The 12,733-nt window shown below is 41.1% G+C and overlaps 1 protein-coding gene across 1 annotated transcript; it reads left to right on the top strand.

Annotated features, from left to right (window-relative positions):
* The first annotated feature begins 1,876 nt into the window (after nucleotides 1–1,876).
* LOC139550242 (histone H3.3A) lies at nucleotides 1,877–7,657 on the top strand. Its single transcript, XM_071361032.1, has 4 exons — nucleotides 1,877–2,263; nucleotides 5,133–5,275; nucleotides 5,736–5,889; nucleotides 6,039–7,657. The coding sequence occupies exons 2-4, from the start codon at nucleotides 5,148–5,150 to the stop codon at nucleotides 6,165–6,167; spliced, it is 411 nt and encodes a 136-aa protein (XP_071217133.1). The 5' UTR covers nucleotides 1,877–2,263; nucleotides 5,133–5,147; the 3' UTR covers nucleotides 6,168–7,657.
* The last annotated feature ends 5,076 nt before the right edge of the window (nucleotides 7,658–12,733 follow it).

Consider the following 12,733-nt stretch of genomic DNA (forward strand, 5'->3'; position numbering starts at 1 on the left):
CCAAAGTTTAGTATTTGGTTACATATTCCTAGCATGCAATGACTAAATCAAGCTTGTGACTTTACAAACTTGTTGGAAGCATTTGCATTTGGTTTTGGTTGTTTCGGATTATGTTGTGTCCAGTAGAAATGTATAGTAAATAATGCATTGGGTGATTTTGGAGTCAATTTTATTGTAAATAAGAATAGAATATGTTTCTGAACACTTCTACATTAATGTGAATGCTACAATGATTACAGATAATCATGAATTACTAATGATGAGTGAGAAAGTTACAGACTCAACAAAGATCATGCTCCCATCATTGCATGATAGGAATATGGGGCCAAATAATAAACTTTTGACTAAATGTAATATACTTACAGTATGACACCTTCAAATGGGGACTATATACATAAAATGCTTTAATTTCTACAGTAAAACAAATATGTAAGAAAATACCCTCAAATAAAAGGTGACATTTTGTACTGTAGCCATTGTATCTCATATCCAAAATGCTGGAGTATAGAGCCGAATTGAAAGGTTGAGCTTCACTGTCCAAATAAATACATAGGGGAATAAATGTATAATTTATTAGACATCAGTTGTAGCCTACACACTTGTCACTCAATCTATGTTGATGTAGTTTTTCTCCAAAACAATATTCACATGATGATGGTGAACATCAGACAAGCAGAAGCAAGCCATACCACTAGAGGGAGACAGAGCACATGAAACTAACATCTAATGGTTTGCTCCTAGCAGAACTTTGCTAGCCGAAGCGAATGTCTCTGCCTCGCATACTCCCCTAAAAGACCTTCACTTGAAATATTAGAAACAAGCGGCAATATCACTGTTTGTCCCTCTTGAGAAGCTGTAGCAGCAACGTAGCCAGTATACACTTCCTCAAAATAGACTGAATTAATCTCAGATAACTCAATAAATCTGTAAAACTGAAGCATGTCGCATGTCGCATGCTTCCCACTTGAAACAGTTTGCGCATATATTATGAAGACATTTTGTTCGTTAAAAAAATAAATATATAACTTAATAAATACCGCACCTCTTAGATGTAAAATTGCATGACTAAGACTTCCTCAGCAAAAAACTCTACATTAATGACAGATTTCTTGAGGTATCTTAGATTAACTGGACTATTTTGAGGAAGTGTATACTGGCTATGTTGTTGCTACGGCTCTCAAGAGGGACAAACAGTAACATTTCCGTTTTTTTCCCTGAGGTCTTTTAAGGGAGTATACTAGGAGCAAACCAAACCTCATATGCCGGCGCCTTAAGCCTAGATTCAGGGGTGAAATGGATGGGAAATAACTGGGAACTGAATTCCAAAAAGTTACAAATATTTAAAAAATGAATTCAATAGCCTATTAAACTCTGCTTGTTCATGTGGTTTTTAGCATCGAGTCAACATATCAAGTCTGACCCTTCTACACCATGCCTTTCCACCATAAAAAATAAACCATCCTACAAAATCAAGTGTTGTTTTTTGTTTTAATTAAATGTCAGTGGTCACAACTTCTTAATAACACTGTAATTCAGTGAACTGATTCATCACACACAATGGGAAGGTTGTTGTAAAGCAGACCTACAGTAAGGCAAATTAACATAATAATTTACTTAATCTCTAAATGATAAAATTATATATTTTTTTATGAAGCTCTCAAATCAGCCTTGATTAATCAACAAAACCTTAAATTATCCTTGATTTTCGTTTTAAATGTCCATGACACTCGCTTTGATGGTCAATGACACCAGTCTGTGCCTCTCCTTTTTCTTAACCCTTTCCCAGATTGAATATCTTGTATTTGCTTAATAAATTGTTAGCAAACTTTTATACACCAGCTGATGCCATATTGCATAATACAGGCCTACGTACATGTTTTAGCCTACAAATAAATGTAGGCTGTTGCAGTGAAAGAGGAGACTGCCTCTTTGGCATAGCACACGCTGTGTTACTACCTTATTCTTTCTTTCAAGTTTAATTGATTTAGCACTTTAGGGTATTTCTTATTATATTACTTCACATTGATAGACAATTCACTAGAAAGCAATGCAAATGTTCCTTTCAGGGAAAGATTCAATCATCAGAAAACGGTGTTTACAAAAATGAAACACGTTGCATTATGGGAGTAGAATGATTGACACGGCAGCCATTTTCCTGCTGGACGCCGTGTTCCCACCATTGTGTGAGAGATAGTAAATACTGAAACTGCTAGACAACCATAACATTTATTTCCTTGCGAAAAAACATTTATATTCACGTCAGGTAAGTGGCATATTTTAGCATGTTGTTTTGTCTAAAACACTTAACCACATTTTTATATAAGTTTTAGATTGGTTAAACTTCATTTTATTTCAAAATATCCTTCCATTCCGTCGGTGTAGAAATGGAAAAGCGACTGCCGCGATGCTAGAGGCTTTCTACTTCCACTGGCGGAAGCAGATATAAAATTCTGATCCAATTTCATGTAGTTTTACTTCGCTTGTACGGTGTAAACAAACATTCACCTACAACGCAAAGCAACTTTTTGGATAGCTACAGTAGTCTACTTTGATGTTTTAATACTCGTAGTCCTGATTTTTGCTTTATTTTTATTAGATTTTTCAAAGTTTATGTTCCGCTCTTTGCCAGTACATTGGTAGAGTTATTCGATTGCCTCTCCATCTGCGGCCATAATCTTGCGGTTAGAGGCGGCACAATGGTTTGTGGACCCATCCCTACGTTCTAAGTAGTGTATCTTGATTGGTCGACAGCGAGAAAAATGCCCACTGGATTGGATGTTTTTCGATAGGCGATCTGTATACTAGTTTGATTGGTTGGGCAGTATCCGAGTGTTCACGGGTAGGATACTGGCCTAGAGAAATAGATTTCCATGACTGGCCCACTGTTGCTGTAGCATTGCAGCTGTTCAGCAAAATAGAACGTTGTCATAACAGAGTGGTACTCCAGATGGAACCATTTCAGTCATCATTTCTCCATAATAGCAACATACTAGTTATTCTGATTAATCAGGCTGTAAAACACAATAAATTGGTATATTAACTTGAGACATTTGTTTGCAAAATCGTCTAAATATCCCTTACAAGCCAGAATGTTTAATGAAATTACATTTACAATTACTATACCGGTTGTACGTGTGGTTTGGCCTTTTGCTGCTCGAAATTTCAGACAAAATATCCACAGGAGAGTATTGTTTACCTGACTTTAAGAGAGCTTGTAGGTACAGTGCATTCTGAAAGTATTCAGACCCCTTGACTTTTTCCACATTTTGTAACGTTACAGCCTTATTCTAAAATGGTTTAAATAAATAAAAAATCATCAATCTACCGGTACACACAATACCCCATAATGACAAAGCGAGAATGGATTTGTAGAAATTTTAGCAAATTTATTAGAAATAAAAAAACAGATACCTTAAGTATTCAGACCCTTTGCTATGAGACTCGAAATTAAGCTCAGGTGCATCCTGTTTCTATTGATAATCCTTGAGATGTTTCTACAACTTGATTGAAGTCCACCTGTAGAAATGAAATTGATTGGACATGATTTGGAAAGGCACACACCTCTCTATATAAGGTCCCACAGTTGACAGCGCATGTCAGAGCAAAAACCAAGCCATGAGGTTGAAGGAATTGTGCGTAGAGCGCCGAGACAGGATTGTTGCAAGGCACAGATCTGGGGAAGGGTAACAAAAATGTCTGCAGCATTGAAGGTCCCTAAGAACACAGTGGCCTCCATCATTCTTAAATGGAAGAAATGTGGAACCACCAAGACTTCCTAGAGCTGGCTCCCCAGCCAGGTTCAATATCCAATACAAAACAAGATTCTCTGCTCTGAGGAAACCAAGATTGAACTCTTTGGCCTGAATGCCAAGTGTCACGTCTGGAGGAAACCTTGCACCATCCCTACGGTAAAGCATGGTGGTGGCAGCATTATGCTATGGGGATGTTTTTCCAGCCTCGGGGACTGGGAGACTACTCAGGATCGAGGGAAAGATGAACGGAACAAAATGCAGAGAGATCCTTGATGAAAACCTGTTCCAGAGCGCTCAGGACCTTAGACTGAGGCAACGGTTCACCTTCCAACAGGACAACGACCCTAAGCACAGAGTCAAGACAACGCTGGAGTGGCTACGGGATAAGCCTCTGAATGTCCTTGGGTGGACCAGCCAGAGCCCGGACTTGAACCCGATCGAACATCTCTGGAGAGACCTGAAAATAGCTGTACAGCAACCTGACAGAGCTTGAGAGGATCTGCAAAGAAGAATGGGAGAAACTCCCCAAATACAGGTGTGCTAAGCTTGTAGCGTCATACCCAAGAAGACTCAAGGCTGTAATCGCTGCCAAAGGTGCTTCAACAAAGTACTGAGTAGAGTCTGAATACTTATGTAAATGTGATATTTCTGTTTTTTTGTTATTACAAATTTGCTAAAATTCCTAAACCTTTTTTTGCTTTGTCATTATGGGGTATAGCGTGTAGATTGATAAAGGGGAGAGAAAAAATTTACATTTAATCAATTTTAGAATAAGGTTGCAAAGTAACAAAATGTGGAAACGGTCAAGGGGTCTGAATACTTTGCGAATGCGCCCTATATTCGTTTTGGACCTAGGTAAAGTTAGTTTTATATAGGATTTTCCCCCCCCGTCAATAGCTATTGAAGCAAGCATGACATGACAAAGAAAATTGTATATTCTGAATCAGGGGAGGATGGAGAACAATCTTTTTTATTTATTTTTATTCCATTTCCAATATAAAACAAACTGCCTAGGTGCTAAACTGAACCATATACCTACCAGCTCTCTAAAAAGTCCGGTTAACAATACTTTCCTGTGGGTATTTTTTCTAATTTTGAGTAGCAGAAGGACAAACCGCACAGACAACTGGTACAGTAAGTTTAAATGTAATCTTATTTAACATTCTGGCTCGAAAGGAACATTTACAAGATTTTCCACACAAATGTATCAGGCTGTATATTCCAATGAATTGTGTATTACAGTCTGATTAATCAGACTACTACGTTTAACACTTGGAAAAATTACATTTCAATATATTTGCAACTCACAGAATGTATCTAACAGAGCATTGTTGACACATATTCAACATGTTTCCAATGTGGTTTTTCCTGTCTTTCAAGTATAACTAACTCGTCATGGCTCGTACCAAGCAGACCGCCCGTAAATCCACTGGAGGAAAGGCTCCACGTAAGCAGCTGGCTACCAAGGCTGCCCGCAAGAGTGCGCCGTCCACCGGTGGGGTCAAGAAGCCCCATCGTTACAGGTAAAGCATCGGTTCACCCCTAGAAATAAAAGTTTGTGTTCACCATTGAAAGTACACACGTGGATACAGCCCCATTATGACATGTAGAGCTTGTGTGAAACCACAGAGGTGCTACCAATCCATATTGTTCTGGAAATGACTTGACAATCCTATAAGTCCCTTTGTGTGTCCGAAATGCCACCCTATTTCCTATATAGTGCACTACTTTTGACCAGGACCCATAGAGAATAGGGTGCCATTTCAGACGCAGACACTGTTTTCAATTAGCCGTTCAACAAGCCTTATAACTAAGCAGTGACTACTGGTAAACGGTCGTCACCACTCAGTCTTTACCATGGCCAGACACGACCAGGGCAGTGGCATTCAGCATGGGGATATGAGCAGTGAAGTACTATAGTAGAAGAGAAAAGAATATAATGACTTTTTCCCCCTAGTCATACTGACAGTGTGTTGGTTCCAGGCCCGGCACTGTGGCCCTGCGTGAGATCCGTCGGTACCAGAAGTCCACTGAGCTGCTTATCCGCAAGCTGCCCTTCCAGCGCCTGGTGAGGGAGATTGCTCAGGACTTCAAGACCGACCTGCGCTTTCAGAGCGCCGCCATCGGAGCACTTCAGGTCAGTGGCTGTGTGTGTGTGAAGCTCTGTTCCTCCTAACCCAGATCCTGTCCTAATTGGCCTACTACACACATCTCAAATTCCTTTTTTTGTGCTGACCCACTGTTCACCATGCGTGTGTGTGTGTGTGAAAATGTTTCTGTCTGCAGGAGGCCAGCGAGGCATACCTGGTGGGTCTGTTTGAGGACACCAACCTGTGCGCCATCCATGCCAAGCGTGTCACCATCATGCCCAAAGACATCCAGCTGGCACGCCGCATCCGCGGAGAGCGTGCTTAGATGCCGCCCTTCTTTCTTTTCTCTTTTCAATGTTTCAGCTCTATTCTCTTTTTTCTTTACCTCTAACTGTCCTCACCTTCACTCCCTCGTTCCCCCCGCCCTTCCATCTCACTCCTCAGCCCCCTCTCCCTGTATTCTTCTTGGTAGACTTTAGAGTAACGGTGATTATGATGAGATAGAAACGTGTTTGAAAAGTCTCGTTTCTCATAGTTTTTGTCTTCAGCAGATGCTTTAGGGTACCTTTTTTGTGCATGTAGTAGGTGTCGCTGATCAGACAAATACACACACACACACACACACACACACACACACACACACACACACACACACACACACACACACACACACACACACACACACACACACACATGCTTAGAACCATGCATCCTCAGCTCTCCTACAACAAAACTCTGCTCTGATTGACCAGGGGAGATATCAGGCATGTGTGTGTTTTGTGACAGGCGTCGGGTTTCTGCAACACTCACACACACACACACACAGGTGTGCAGACCAGAGGGGTGTCGCCCTGGGGCTAGTCTGCTTAAGGGGAGTGGCAACTTCCACAGCAGGGTGCTACTTAAACTAACCCCAGGGCCTCTGCCCTGTCTGACCACCTCCCAATCTCACCCACTTCCTGCTCCATCCTCTACAACTGATCTGGGGTACTTTCCCCATGCACCCTCCAGCCCACCACAGCCAGACCCCAACCCCTTCCCTGCCTGATCCCTATCCAGACCTTCCGCACTCTCCTGCCCCTCTAAATTGATGGTTGGGGGGTGGTTGTCTGTGGAGCGCCGTTAGTCTGTTGGTGTGAGAGCTCTGATCAGCCAAGCAAATTGTATTCAAAGGCAAACAAGTATCTCTTCTTGGCTGCTTAATTTTTATTATTATTATTACTATCATTTTGGATATGGTGTCTTTAAAAAAATATATAATTCATACATATATTTTCTTTTTACAACTGCCAGAGATGTAAAAATAGGAATAAGAAAAAACTAAGTGGTTGACGTTTTAAGACATGGGAAACTCTTGTTTTTACAGAATTATTTTTAAACCAATCAGGAAGAGCTCTGTTTCATAAGAGAGCTCCTATTCCAATGGCAGCCACACGGGGCCGATATATACCAGCCCCCTTCCTATTTCGTTTTTCTCTATCAATTTGTCATTATCCATGATGCTACTGTCAATCTCTTTACCCGATCTCTGTCTCTTAAGGTAAGCATTAGAGTTGTCACACCTGTATAAATTGACTTTGTAGTAGCAAGAGTTACTCTGCACATTTGGGTTCTTTTCTGTTGCTCTCACTTCTCTAGCTCTGACCATAGAATCTGTCCTTTTCCTCGAAATTTGTGATACACAATATAACCTCATGTTTTTTTTTCTTATATTTTTTCTTATTCCTCCAGATTTTCAGATGTTTAAATAAGCTGATGTTTGTATTTTCCAAATTTCTCATATTATGGTGGTAATAAATAGATATACAAAATGGGTGTCTTTGTCCGTTTCCTTTTCTACAAGTGTTTCGCTCTTTACTTGTTGTTGCGTGCGTAGTCTGTAGGAGATGTAGGATTTTGATTGATGAAACATTGCGGTGAGCTACCCATTTGATTTGAAAGAATATGACTTATAAATGCAACTAGATTACCGATGGGCACCTTTTGAGGGTGGTGGGGGCCACAAAAAATCTGAAGTCATGAGGGGCTGGGGTAGCTCACGTGTCTGTATACCCACATGTGCATCATGCAATTCTACTAATTTTGCTATGGGGCGGAGAGGAAATAGCTGTTTTAGAGCTAATTTCCTGCGATTCTACACATTTTGCCATAAACGGGAGAGAAATGTTTGCAGTTTTTAATATGATATCTGAGTGAGACTGACTGGGCTCCCGAGTGGCGTCACTACAGACCCTGGTTTCATTCCAGGCTGTATCACAACCGGCCGTGATTAGGAGTCCCATAGGGTGGCGCACAATTGGCCCAGCGTTGTCCGGTTTAGTGTTTGGCCGTTATTGTATATAAGAATATGTTCTTAACTGACTTGCCTAGTTAAATAAAAACAAAATCAATGTGGAAACCCTTGGCCGATAATTCAACCATGATTACTAAATTTAGATACCTGGCCGCTAGACTTATTTACTAATCTAAGAAATGTTAACTGACATGGGCTAATTGAGTGACTAGCAGTGACTGACATAAGAGAAACTTGCCTATTCCCCTCAGGAAACTAAAAAGATTTGGCATGGGTCCTGAGATCCTCAAAAGGTTCTACAGCTGCAACATCGAGAGCATCCTGACCGGTTGCATCAGCCTGGTACGGCAATTGCTCGGCCTCTGACCGCAAGGCACTTCAGAGGGTAGTGCGTACAGCCCAGTACTTCACTGGGGCAAAACTACCTGCCATCCAGGACCTCTACACCAGGCGGTGTCAGAGGAAGGTCCTGAAAATTGTCAAAGACCCCAGCCACCCCAGTCATAGGCTGTTCTCTGTACTACCGCATGGCAAGTGGTACCGGAGTGCCAAGTCTAGGACAAAAAGGCTTCTCAACAGTTTTTACCCCCAAGCCATAAGACTCCTGAACAGGTAACCAAATGGTTACCTGGACTATTTGTATTGTGTGCCCCCCCCCAACCCCTCTTTTACACTGCTGCTACTCTCTGTTTATCTTATATGCATAGTCACTTTAACTATACATTCATGTACATACTACCTCAATTGGCCCGACCAACCAGTGCTCCCGCACATTGGCTAACCGGGCTATCTGCATTGTGTCCCACCACCCGCCAACCCCTGTTTATACGCTACTGCTACTCTCTGTTCATCATAAATGCATAGTCACTTTAACCATACCTACATGTACATACTACCTCAATAAGCCTGACTAACCGGTGTATGTATATAGCCTTGCTACTCTTATTTTCAAATGTCTTTTTACTGTTGTTTTATTTCTTTACTTACCTACACACACACACACACACACACACACATACCTTTTCTTTGCATTATTGGTTAGAGCCTGTAAGTAAGCATTTCACTATAAGGTCTACACCTGTTGTATTCGGCGCACGTGACAAAATCTTTGATTTGATTTGATGCACAAACGCATTTCGAAAATTGCACCCTGTTAATTCTATCTTGCAACAGTAAATTGAGACCCCGAATGAGTGCCTTCAAAAGGGGTGCGGTCCGCCGGCAGCCAGTTGCCCATCCCTGCCCTGTCGTAACCAAGAAATTAAGGAGCTAGAACTCAAATGTTTGTTTTTGCAGGCAAGCAAATGACATACAGCTTGAAATCATGTTTTTAAAAGTAATGTTGCTCTCATGGAATGTCATTCCGGAACCACAATAGAAACCAATTGCAATTTGCATGTGACTATGCATTGCAATCATTTGCTCCTTGCTTACACTTTTGTTAGTGGCCCACTCCAAGAGGAATTGTCGAAAATGTGCTATATAGCAGTGAAAGATAGCGATTCCCAAGTTAGATTAGGTTGTCAGAGCTTTGTAAATGTATTTATTTTTGTTACATCATCAGAGATCCGTGTGCGTAGGTAGCAAGGCCTGTTTTCTTTCCTAGTTCCTCTTACAATGCCTGACCAGAGGGGTAAGAATTTGAACAGCAGTAGACTTGGCACAGTTTGTACTGCGCTACAGTTCCACCAACTAGTAGGGTCGTATTCATTAGGGCATATAGTTGCCAAAAGTTTCCAAACGTGCGGTGGAAAATGAAAATGAGTGTTTCTGAAGTTAAAATAGTATCTCTCTGTTTTGGACTATTTTTTTCCTTCAGTTTCTTTCTTAGTGAACACGACCCAGGTAGCCTATGTTTATTTCTTCCATTTTTTATTTAACATTTATTTAAATAGGCAAGTCATTTAAGAAAAAACGTGTATTTACAATGACGGCCTACCAAAAGGCAAAAGGCCTCCTACGGGGACAAGGGCTGGGATAAAAAATCTAAATATAGGACAAAACACACATGATAAGAGAGACCCCACAACACTACATAAAGAGAGACCTAACACGACAACATAGCATGGCAGCAACACAGCATGGTAGCAACACAAAATGGCAGCAGCACAACATGGTAGCAGCACAAAACATGGTACAAACGTTATTGGGCACAGACAACAGCACAAAGGGCAAGAAGGAAGAGGCAACAATACATCACTCAAAGCAGCCACAACTGTCAGTTAAAGTGTCCATGATTGAGTCTTTGAATGAAGAGATGGAGATAAAACTGTCCAGTTTGAGTGTTTTTTACAGGTCGTTCCAGTCGCTAGCTGCAGCGAACTGAAAAGAGGAGCGACTCAGGGATGTGGGTTCTTTGAGAACCTTTAACAGAATGTGACTGGCAGAACGGTGTTGTATGTGGAGGATGAGGGCTGCAGTAGGTATCTCAGATAGGAGGAATGAGGCCTAAGAGGGTTTTATAAATAAGCATCAACCAGTGGGTCTTGCGACGGGTATACAGAGATGACCAGTTTACAGAGGAGTATAGAGTGCAGGGATGTGTCCTATAAGGAGCATTGGTGGAAAATCTGATGGCTCAATGATATTGAACATCTAGCCGCTCGAAAGCACCCTTACCTGCCGATCTATAAATTACATCTCCGTAATCTAGCATGGGTAGGATGGTCATCTGAATCAGGGTTAGTTTGGCAGCTGGGGTATGTAGTAGGACTTGCCCTAGCTGTGTGTGAAATGTGGAGCCTCTATCACAAAATGCACAAATTCTCTCAAATCTGCCACTCAAAGTGATTACCGTGGTGATTATATATATATATATTTTACTCATATGGTCATGTATAGGCCTAGATGGAGATGCACCACTGACTACACTAAAGTATAGCAATTGTATGCCTACACTACAGTTGGCATTGCCATTTGGGTTGTATTCAGTCACTGGTGCTTCATTTTCCATTGCAAAACGTTTTGATACTAATGAATATCAACCTGGTCCTGCAGAGGTACGGTGGTGTGCAGGGGTTTTCTCCGGCCAACACAGCACCAAAACACCTGGGGTGTATTCATTACGGAAACCATTTACTGTTTAAGAACCAAACGGAAGCAAACAGAGCAACATTTTTGTTTATTTTGAACACATTCAGGTATGTCCCTCCCCATTTCATTCCATTTTCTCCCGTTTAAGAAATATTTTGCAACAGAATCGGTGGAATGAATACCACCCTGATACAGCTAATCAACTCAAGGTCTCGATAAACTCAGATGAATGAAGTAGTTTTGTGTTGGGCTGGTGACCAGGGCTGGTGACCATTGCTTTAGAATTGTTAGTTTTTTTAAACCGGTTTATACAGGCTTATGTTGTATACATGTTCCACTTGACCCACTCTTTATTTTGTGAATAGCGTTTATTGTGTGAACAAGTGTTTCTTTGCGTTAGGGTACGCTCATTTTTTACCACTACATCTCGTCTGAACTAAGTTCTCCATCATTGAGTTAGAGTAGTCATTGGACTCAACAGTTTAAACTGATGTGGTTAAGTGTTTGTGTTCCTTATTCCCTAAAGAGAAAGGAAATGCTATATTTTAAGGGGTCATGATTTGGTGATTTTGGTCTTATGTGTTAAGGGTTTACAGTTTGTGAGTATACTTCAGCGAGAAGGGCACACAATGGGCAACATTTTAAAACTCTTTGCAATGGAAAACAAAAAATGTTGTTTGTGATTGGACAAATCCAGCTAGTCCCTCCCTGTGTCTGTCTGTTTGGTGGTTAATGAACACGACCCACATTGGGAATGCTGTGTCTCTATATTCACCTTCCCCAAGGTCTGCCGAGTGCTGCTGTCCATCCCTTCCTCCATCCCCCACCACATCTGCTCCTTTCAGGGATTACCAGCAACATGTCTGTCTGTCTAAAACTCTCTGTGCTGATGACGGGCAGATTACAACCGCACTGCACCCTCTGAGAGAGATTAACCAATCAGGACCCAGACAGAGAGGGCAGGGATTAACCAATCAGATCACAGAGAGGGAGGGCAGAGGGATTAAAGTGGTGCAGAGTGGGATTAACCCAGCGAGTTGAATGCGTATGTAGTGTGCGTATTGAGTGCGCTATAGAAAACTCTCCAGTTTCCCTTTTACGTCTCAATGCTATACTCTATTATGTTTGTGTTCAAATGAACTCTTCATCAATTTATCACCCTCCTATGTTATTCACTCGCAACATTGTTAGATAAATATACTTTTGTTACACTCTGAAAAACGAAGTTATTCTCTTCTATAAATTAATAGGTTTTTCATTTTTAGAGTCCATATTTGTCCAAGTTTAAAGTAACAAATTGTTACTCTGTCACCTAATGAGGAATCTAGTCATCTTCAGATACTGTAAAATATGTTATGGAATCCATAATTTGCAATGTCTAGATTCCAACACACATTTGTAATGAAGATGCCTTATTGGCAAAGATAGGAACATTGCTGCAGAATAACTCAGTGCCCATCTATTTTTTAACACACACGAACACACACACACACACACACATCGCATACACATTGAATACACATATTGTACTCACAAACAAGTATACACACTCACACAAATGTCCA

Source organism: Salvelinus alpinus, chromosome 1 (assembly GCF_045679555.1).
Source record: "Salvelinus alpinus chromosome 1, SLU_Salpinus.1, whole genome shotgun sequence".
Taxonomy (NCBI): Eukaryota; Metazoa; Chordata; class Actinopteri; order Salmoniformes; family Salmonidae; genus Salvelinus; species Salvelinus alpinus.